The 10,728-nt window shown below is 46.5% G+C and overlaps 1 protein-coding gene across 1 annotated transcript in view; it reads right to left on the bottom strand.

The window, feature by feature from the left end:
- The window catches only part of LOC115120155 (hemicentin-2-like), a 194,911-nt gene that overhangs the window by 182,826 nt on the left and 1,357 nt on the right, over positions 1-10,728 (bottom strand). Inside the window, exon 2 of the mRNA XM_065005028.1 lies at positions 10,536-10,709. Coding sequence (XP_064861100.1) covers positions 10,536-10,709 — 174 coding nt within the window. The remainder of the gene's footprint in view (positions 1-10,535; positions 10,710-10,728) is intronic.

Here is a 10,728-nt window from a genome sequence, read left to right as displayed (position 1 = left end):
GCTCACATTGACTCTGTACCAGGTACCCCCTGTATATAGCCTCCACATTGACCTGTACCGGTACCCCCTGTATATAGCCTCCACATTGACTCTGTGTAACCCCTGTATATAGCCTCCACAGTGAACCCTGTATATAGCCTCTACATTGACTCTGTACCAGTACCCCCTGTATATAGCCTCACATTGACTTCTTTCCCGGAACCCCTGTATATAGCCTCCACATTGACTCTGTACCGGTAACCCCTGTATATAGCCTCCACATTGACTCTGTACCGGTAACCCCTGTATATAGCCTCCACATTGACTCTGTACCGGTAACCCCTGTATATAGCCTCCACATTGACTCTGTACCGGTAACCCCTGTATATAGCCTCCACATTGACTCTGTACCAGTACCCCCTGTATATAGCCTCCACATTGACTCTGTACCGGTACCCCCTGTATATAGCCTCCACACTGACTCTGTACCGGTACCCCCTGTATATAGCCTCCACATTGACTCTGTACCCCTGTATATAGCCTCCACATTGACTCTGTACCCCTGTATATAGCCTCCACATTGACTCTGTACCCCTGTATATAGCCTCCACATTGACTCTGTACCCCTGTATATAGCCTCCACATTGACTCTGTACCCCTGTATATAGCCTCCACATTGACTCTGTACCCCTGTATATAGCCTCCACATTGACTCTGTACCAGTACCCCCTGTATATAGCCTCCACATTGACTCTGTACCGGTACCCCCTGTATATAGCCTCCACATTGACTCTGTACTGGTACCCCCTGTATATATCCTCCACATTGACTCTGTACCGGTACCCCCTGTATATAGCCTCCACATTGACTCTGTACCGTAACACCCTGTATATAGCCTCCACATTGACTCTGTACTGGTACCCCCTGTATATAGCCTCCACATTGACTCTGTACCGGTACCCCCTGTATATAGCCTCCACATTGACTCTGTACTGGTACCCCCTGTATATAGCCTCCACATTGACTCTGTACCGTAACACCCTGTATATAGCCTCCACATTGACTCTGTACTGGTACCCCCTGTATATAGCCTCCACATTGACTCTGTACTGGTACCCCCTGTATATAGCCTCCACATTGACTCTGTACTGGTACCCCCTGTATATAGCCTCCACATTGACTCTGTACCGGTACCCCCTGTATATAGTCTCCACATTGACTCTGTACTGGTACCCCCTGTATATAGCCTCCCACATTGACTCTGTACCGGTACCCCTGTATATAGTCTCCACATTGACTCTGTACTGGTACCCCCTGTATATAGCCTCCACATTGACTCTGTACCGGTACCCCCCCACATTGACTCTGTACCAGGTACCCCCTGTATATAGCCTCCACATTGACTCTGTACCGGTACCCCCTGTATATAGCCTCCACATTGACTCTGTACCGGTAACCCCTGTATATAGCCTCCACATTGACTCTGTACATTAACCCCTGTATATAGCCTCCACATTGACTCTGTACCAGTACCCCTGTATATAGCCTCCACATTGACTCTGTACCGGTAACCCTGTATATAGCCTCCACATTGACTCTGTACCGGTAACCCCTGTATATAGCCTCCACATTGACTCTGTACCAGTAACCCTGTATATAGCCTCCACATTGACTCTGTACCGGTAACCCCTGTATATAGCCTCCACATTGACTCTGTACCGGTAACCCCTGTATATAGCCTCCACATTGACTCTGTACCAGTACCCCCTGTATATAGCCTCCACATTGACTCTGTACCGGTACCCCCTGTATATAGCCTCCACACTGACTCTGTACCGGTACCCCCTGTATATAGCCTCCACATTGACTCTGTACCCCTGTATATAGCCTCCACATTGACTCTGTACCCCTGTATATAGCCTCCACATTGACTCTGTACCCCTGTATATAGCCTCCACATTGACTCTGTACCCCTGTATATAGCCTCCACATTGACTCTGTGCCCTGTATATAGCCTCACATTGACTCTGTACCCCTGTATATAGCCTCCACATTGACTCTGTACCAGTACCCCCTGTATATAGCCTCCACATTGACTCTGTGCCGGTACCCCCTGTATATAGCCTCCACATTGACTCTGTACTGGTACCCCCCTGTATATATCCTCCACATTGACTCTGTACCGTTACCCCCTGTATATAGCCTCCACATTGACTCTGTACCGTAACACCCTGTATATAGCCTCCACATTGACTCTGTACTGGTACCCCCTGCATATAGCCTCCACATTGACTCTGTACCGGTACCCCTGTATATAGCCTCCACATTGACTCTGTACTGGTACCCCCTGTATATAGCCTCCACATTGACTCTGTACCGTACCCACCTGTATATAGCCTCCACATTGACTCTGTGCTGGGTACCCCCTGTATATAGCCTCCACATTGACTCTGTACTGGTACCCCCTGTATATAGCCTCCACATTGACTCTGTACTGGTACCCTGTATATAGCCTCCACATTGACTCTGTACCGGTACCCCCCTGTATATAGTCTCCACATTGACTCTGTACTGGTACCCCCTGTATATAGCCTCCACATTTGACTCTGTACCGGTACCCCCTGTATATAGTCTCCACATTGACTCTACTGGTACCCCTGTATATAGCCTCCACATTGACTCTGTACCGTAATACCCTGTATATAGCCTCCACATTGACTCTGTACCAGTAACCCCTGCATATAGTCTCCACATTGACTCTGTACTGGTACCCCCTGTATATAGCCTCCACATTGACTCTGTACTGGTACCCTGTATATAGCCTCCACATTGACTCTGTACTGGTACCCCTGTATATAGCCTCCACATTGACTCTGTACGGTACCCCCTGTATATAGTCTCCACATTGACTCTGTACTGGTACCCCCTGTATATAGCCTCCACATTGACTCTGTGCCGGGTTCCCCTGTATATAGTCTCACATTGACTCTGTACTGGTACCCCCTGTATATAGCCTCCACATTGACTCTGTACCGTAATACCCTGTATATAGCCTCCACATTGACTCTGTACCAGTAACCCCTGCATATAGCCTCCATTGACTCTGTGCCGTAATACCCTGTATATAGCCTCCACATTGACTCTGTACCGTAATACCCTGTATATAGCCTCCACATTGACTCTGTGCGGTACCCCCTGTATATAGCCTCCACATTGACTCTGTACCAGTACCCCCTGTATATAGCCTCCACATTGACTCTGTACCGTAATACCCTGTATATAGCCTCCATTTGACTCTGTACCGTAATACCCTGTATATAGCCTCCACATTGACTCTGTAACGGGGTACTCCCCTGTATATAGCCTCCACATTGACTCTGTACCAGTACCCTGTATATAGCCTCCACATTGACTCTGTGCCGGTTACCCCCTGTATATAGCCTCCACATTGACTCTGTACTGGTACCCCCTGTATATAGCCTCCACATTGACTCTGTACTGGTACCCCCTGTATATAGCCTCCACATTGACTCTGTCTGTACCCCCTGTATATAGCCTCCACATTGACTCTGTACCCTGTATATAGCCTCCACATTGACTCTCTGTATAGCCTCCACATTGACTCTGTATATAGCCTCCACATTGACTCTGTGCCCTGTATATAGCCTCCACATTGACTCTGTACCAATTGCCCTGTATATAGCCTCCACATTGACTCTGTACCAGGTACCCCTGTATATAGCCTCCACATTGACTCTGTACTGGTACCCCCTGTATATATCCTCCACATTGACTCTGTACCGGTACCCCCTGTATATAGCCTCCACATTGACTCTGTACCGTAACACCCTGTATATAGCCTCCACATTGACTCTGTACTGGTACCCCCTGTATATAGCCTCCACATTGACTCTGTACCGGTACCCCCTGTATATAGCCTCCACATTGACTCTGTACTGGTACCCCCTGTATATAGCCTCCACATTGACTCTGTACCGTAACACCCTGTATATAGCCTCCACATTGACTCTGTACTGGTACCCCCTGTATATAGCCTCCACATTGACTCTGTACTGGTACCCCCTGTATATAGCCTCCACATTGACTCTGTACTGGTACCCCCTGTATATAGCCTCCACATTGACTCTGTACCGGTACCCCCTGTATATAGTCTCCACATTGACTCTGTACTGGTACCCCCTGTATATAGCCTCCACATTGACTCTGTACCGGTACCCCCTGTATATAGTCTCCACATTGACTCTGTACTGGTACCCCCTGTATATAGCCTCCACATTGACTCTGTACCGTAATACCCTGTATATAGCCTCCACATTGACTCTGTACCAGTAACCCCTGCATATAGTCTCCACATTGACTCTGTACTGGTACCCCCTGTATATAGCCTCCACATTGACTCTGTACTGGTACCCCCTGTATATAGCCTCCACATTGACTCTGTACTGGTACCCCCTGTATATAGCCTCCACATTGACTCTGTGCGGTACCCCCTGTATATAGTCTCCACATTGACTCTGTACTGGTACCCCCTGTATATAGCCTCCACATTGACTCTGTGCAGTGCCCCTGTATATAGTCTCCACATTGACTCTGTACTGGTACCCCCTGTATATAGCCTCCACATTGACTCTGTACCGTAATACCCTGTATATAGCCTCCACATTGACTCTGTACCAGTAACCCCTGCATATAGCCTCCACATTGACTCTGTACCGTAATACCCTGTATATAGCCTCCCATTGACTCTGTACCGTAATACCCTGTATATAGCCTCCACATTGACTCTGTGGTACCCCCTGTATATAGCCTCCACATTGACTCTGTACCAGTACCCCCTGTATATAGCCTCCACATTGACTCTGTGCCGTAATACCCTGTATATAGCCTCCACATTGACTCTGTACCGTAATACCCTGTATATAGCCTCCACATTGACTCTGTACCGGTACCCCCTGTATATAGCCTCCACATTGACTCTGTACCAGTACCCCCTGTATATAGCCTCCCACATTGACTCTGTACCGGTACCCCTGTATATAGCCTCACATTGACTCTGTACTGGTACCCCCTGTATATAGCCTCCACATTGACTCTGTACTGGTACCCCTGTATATAGCCTCCACATTGACTCTGTACCGGTACCCCCTGTATATAGTCTCCACATTGACTCTGTACTGGTACCCCCTGTATATAGCCTCCACATTGACTCTGTACCGGTACCCCCTGTATATAGTCTCCACATTGACTCTGTACTGGTACCCCCTGTATATAGCCTCCACATTGACTCTGTACCGTAATACCCTGTATATAGCCTCCACATTGACTCTGTACCAGTAACCCCTGCATATAGTCTCCACATTGACTCTGTACTGGTACCCCCTGTATATAGCCTCCACATTGACTCTGTACTGGTACCCCCTGTATATAGCCTCCACATTGACTCTGTACTGGTACCCCCTGTATATAGCCTCCACATTGACTCTGTACCGGTACCCCCTGTATATAGTCTCCACATTGACTCTGTACTGGTACCCCCTGTATATAGCCTCCACATTGACTCTGTACCGGTACCCCCTGTATATAGTCTCCACATTGACTCTGTACTGGTACCCCCTGTATATAGCCTCCACATTGACTCTGTACCGTAATACCCTGTATATAGCCTCCACATTGACTCTGTACCAGTAACCCCTGCATATAGCCTCCACATTGACTCTGTACCGTAATACCCTGTATATAGCCTCCACATTGACTCTGTACCGTAATACCCTGTATATAGCCTCCACATTGACTCTGTACCGGTACCCCCTGTATATAGCCTCCACATTGACTCTGTACCAGTACCCCCTGTATATAGCCTCCACATTGACTCTGTACCGTAATACCCTGTATATAGCCTCCACATTGACTCTGTACCGTAATACCCTGTATATAGCCTCCACATTGACTCTGTACCGGTACCCCCTGTATATAGCCTCCACATTGACTCTGTACCAGTACCCCCTGTATATAGCCTCCACATTGACTCTGTACCGGTACCCCCTGTATATAGCCTCCACATTGACTCTGTACTGGTACCCCCTGTATATAGCCTCCACATTGACTCTGTACTGGTACCCCCTGTATATAGCCTCCACATTGACTCTGTACCCCTGTATATAGCCTCCACATTGACTCTGTACCCCTGTATATAGCCTCCACATTGACTCTGTACTGGTATCCCCTGTATATAGCCTCCACATTGACTCTGTACCGGTACCCCCTGTATATAGCCTCCACATTGACTCTGTACCAGTACCCCTGTATATAGCCTCCACATTGACTCTGTGCCGGTACCCCCTGTATATAGCCTCCACATTGACTCTGTAATGGTATCCCCTGTATATAGCCTCCACATTGACTCTGTACTGGTACCCCCTGTATATAGCCTCCACATTGACTCTGTACCAGTACCCCTGTATATAGCCTCCACATTGACTCTGTACCGGTACCCCCTGTATATAGCCTCCACATTGACTCTGTACCGGTACCCCCTGTATATAGCCTCCACATTGACTCTGTACTGGTATCCCCTGTATATAGCCTCCACATTGACTCTGTACCGGTACCCCCTGTATATAGCCTCCACATTGACTCTGTACCAGTACCCCCTGTATATAGCCTCCACATTGACTCTGTACCGGTACCCCCTGTATATAGCCTCCACATTGACTCTGTACTGGTACCCCCTGTATATAGCCTCCACATTGACTCTGTACTGGTACCCCCTGTATATAGCCTCCACATTGACTCTGTACCGGTACCCCCTGTATATAGCCTCCACATTGACTCTGTACCAGTACCCCCTGTATATAGCCTCCACATTGACTCTGTACCGTAATACCCTGTATATAGCCTCCACATTGACTCTGTACCGTAATACCCTGTATATAGCCTCCACATTGACTCTGTACCGGTACCCCCTGTATATAGCCTCCACATTGACTCTGTACCAGTACCCCCTGTATATAGCCTCCACATTGACTCTGTGCGGTACCCCCTGTATATAGCCTCCACATTGACTCTGTACTGGTACCCCCTGTATATAGCCTCCACATTGACTCTGTACTGGTACCCCTGTATATAGCCTCCACATTGACTCTGTACCAGTACCCCCTGTATATAGCCTCCACATTGACTCTGTACCGGTACCCCCCTGTATATAGCCTCCACATTGACTCTGTACTGGTATCCCCTGTATATAGCCTCCACATTGACTCTGTACCGGTACCCCCTGTATATAGCCTCCACATTGACTCTGTACCAGTACCCCCTGTATATAGCCTCCACATTGACTCTGTGCCGGTACCCCCTGTATATAGCCTCCACATTGACTCTGTACTGGTATCCCTGTATATAGCCTCCACATTGACTCTGTACTGGTACCCCCTGTATATAGCCTCCACATTGACTCTGTACCAGTACCCCCTGTATATAGCCTCCACATTGACTCTGTACCGGTACCCCCTGTATATAGCCTCCACATTGACTCTGTACCGGTACCCCCTGTATATAGCCTCCACATTGACTCTGTACTGGTATCCCCTGTATATAGCCTCCACATTGACTCTGTACCGGTACCCCCTGTATATAGCCTCCACATTGACTCTGTACCAGTACCCCCTGTATATAGCCTCCACATTGACTCTGTACCGGTACCCCCTGTATATAGCCTCCACATTGACTCTGTACTGGTACCCCCTGTATATAGCCTCCACATTGACTCTGTACTGGTACCCCCTGTATATAGCCTCCACATTGACTCTGTACTGGTACCCCCTGTATATAGCCTCCACATTGACTCTGTACCGGTACCCCCTGTATATAGTCTCCACATTGACTCTGTACTGGTACCCCCTGTATATAGCCTCCACATTGACTCTGTACCGTAATACCCTGTATATAGCCTCCACATTGACTCTGTACCAGTAACCCCTGCATATAGCCTCCACATTGACTCTGTACCGTAATACCCTGTATATAGCCTCCACATTGACTCTGTACCGTAATACCCTGTATATAGCCTCCACATTGACTCTGTACCGGTACCCCCTGTATATAGCCTCCACATTGACTCTGTACCAGTACCCCCTGTATATAGCCTCCACATTGACTCTGTACCGTAATACCCTGTATATAGCCTCCACATTGACTCTGTACCGTAATACCCTGTATATAGCCTCCACATTGACTCTGTAGCGGTACCCCCTGTATATAGCCTCCACATTGACTCTGTACCAGTACCCCCTGTATATAGCCTCCACATTGACTCTGTACCGGTACCCCCTGTATATAGCCTCCACATTGACTCTGTACTGGTACCCCCTGTATATAGCCTCCACATTGACTCTGTACTGGTACCCCCTGTATATAGCCTCCACATTGACTCTGTACCAGTACCCCCTGTATATAGCCTCCACATTGACTCTGTACCGGTACCCCCTGTATATAGCCTCCACATTGACTCTGTACTGGTATCCCTGTATATAGCCTCCACATTGACTCTGTACCGGTACCCCCTGTATATAGCCTCCACATTGACTCTGTACCAGTACCCCCTGTATATAGCCTCCACATTGACTCTGTACCGGTACCCCCTGTATATAGCCTCCACATTGACTCTGTACTGGTATCCCCTGTATATAGCCTCCACATTGACTCTGTACTGGTACCCCTGTATATAGCCTCCACATTGACTCTGTACCAGTACCCCCTGTATATAGCCTCCACATTGACTCTGTACCGGTACCCCCTGTATATAGCCTCCACATTGACTCTGTACTGGTATCCCCTGTATATAGCCTCCACATTGACTCTGTACTGGTACCCCCTGTATATAGCCTCCACATTGACTCTGTACCAGTACCCCCTGTATATAGCCTCCACATTGACTCTGTACCGGTACCCCCTGTATATAGCCTCCACATTGACTCTGTACTGGTATCCCCTGTATATAGCCTCCACATTGACTCTGTACTGGTACCCCCTGTATATAGCCTCCACATTGACTCTGTACCAGTACCCCCTGTATATAGCCTCCACATTGACTCTGTACCGGTACCCCCTGTATATAGCCTCCACATTGACTCTGTACTGGTATCCCCTGTATATAGCCTCCACATTGACTCTGTACTGGTACCCCCTGTATATAGCCTCCACATTGACTCTGTACCAGTACCCCCTGTATATAGCCTCCACATTGACTCTGTACCGGTACCCCCTGTATATAGCCTCCACATTGACTCTGTACTGGTATCCCCTGTATATAGCCTCCACATTGACTCTGTACCGGTACCCCCTGTATATAGCCTCCACATTGACTCTGTACCAGTACCCCCTGTATATAGCCTCCACATTGACTCTGTACCGGTACCCCCTGTATATAGCCTCCACATTGACTCTGTACCGGTACCCCCTGTATATAGCCTCCACATTGACTCTGTACCGGTACCCCCTGTATATAGCCTCCACATTGACTCTGTACTGGTACCCCCTGTATATAGCCTCCACATTGACTCTGTACCAGTACTCCCTGTATATAGCCTCCACATTGACTCTGTACCGGTACCCCCTGTATATAGCCTCCACATTGACTCTGTACTGGTACCCCCTGTATATAGCCTCCACATTGACTCTGTACCAGTAACCCCTGCATATTGCCTCACTATTGTTATTTTACTGCTCTTTAATTATTTGTTACTTTTATTTCTTATTTTTGTAGGTATTTTTCTTAAAACTGGTTAAAGGCTTGTAAGTGCTGAACTGTGGTGAAGTGTCTAACTATGAAGTACCTATGAAGTGGTGAAGTGTGAATTTAATATCCGAGCTGAACTATGAAGTGGTGAAGTGTGAATTTAATATCCGAGCTGAACTATGAAGTGGTGAAGTGTGAATTTAATATCAGAGCTGAACTATGAAGTGGTGAAGTGTGAATTTAATATCAGAGCTGAACTATGAAGTGGTGAAGTGTGAATTTAATATCAGAGCTGAACTAAGAAGTGGTGAAGTGTGAATTTAATATCAGATAAATAAAGAAATGAATAAGATAAATATGAAAAAGAGATAAATAGATGAGAAAGAAACACAATGTATAGAAACAGATGAACAAGATACATAATTGAGCCTCAGAATAATAAAGAAACAAATAAAGAGATGAATAATATAAATAAAGAGATTAATAATATAAATACTATAAATAAAGAGATGAATAAGATAAATAAAGAGATGAATAAGATAAATAAAGAGATTAATAAGATAAATATTATAAATAAAGAGATAAATATTATAAATAAAGAGATGAATAATATCAATACTATAAATAAAGAGATGAATATTATAAATATTATAAATGAAGAGATGAATATTATAAATACTATAAATAAAGACATGAATAATATAAATAAAGAGATGAATAATATCAATAATATAAATAAAGAGATGAATAATATAAATGAAGAGATGAATAAGATAAATAAAGAGATTAATAATAGTGGGACCTTTTCCAAAGTCGTAGACCACAGCTTTGATGGCGTCGGTTCCAGGTTGTGTGAACCCCCAGATGTAAACATCGGGTCTGGTTGATCCACACTCCAGGATCACGGCTTTACCCACCACTCCATCCAGACCTGAGTCAACATACACCACCTGGCCTGGATCTATGATCTCCACACCTACACACACACACACACA

This window comes from Oncorhynchus nerka, linkage group LG19 (assembly GCF_034236695.1).
Source record: "Oncorhynchus nerka isolate Pitt River linkage group LG19, Oner_Uvic_2.0, whole genome shotgun sequence".
Lineage (NCBI taxonomy): Eukaryota > Metazoa > Chordata > Actinopteri > Salmoniformes > Salmonidae > Oncorhynchus > Oncorhynchus nerka.
Note: the sequence above shows the minus strand (reverse complement) of the source record. Positions and strands in the feature narration are given on the sequence as shown.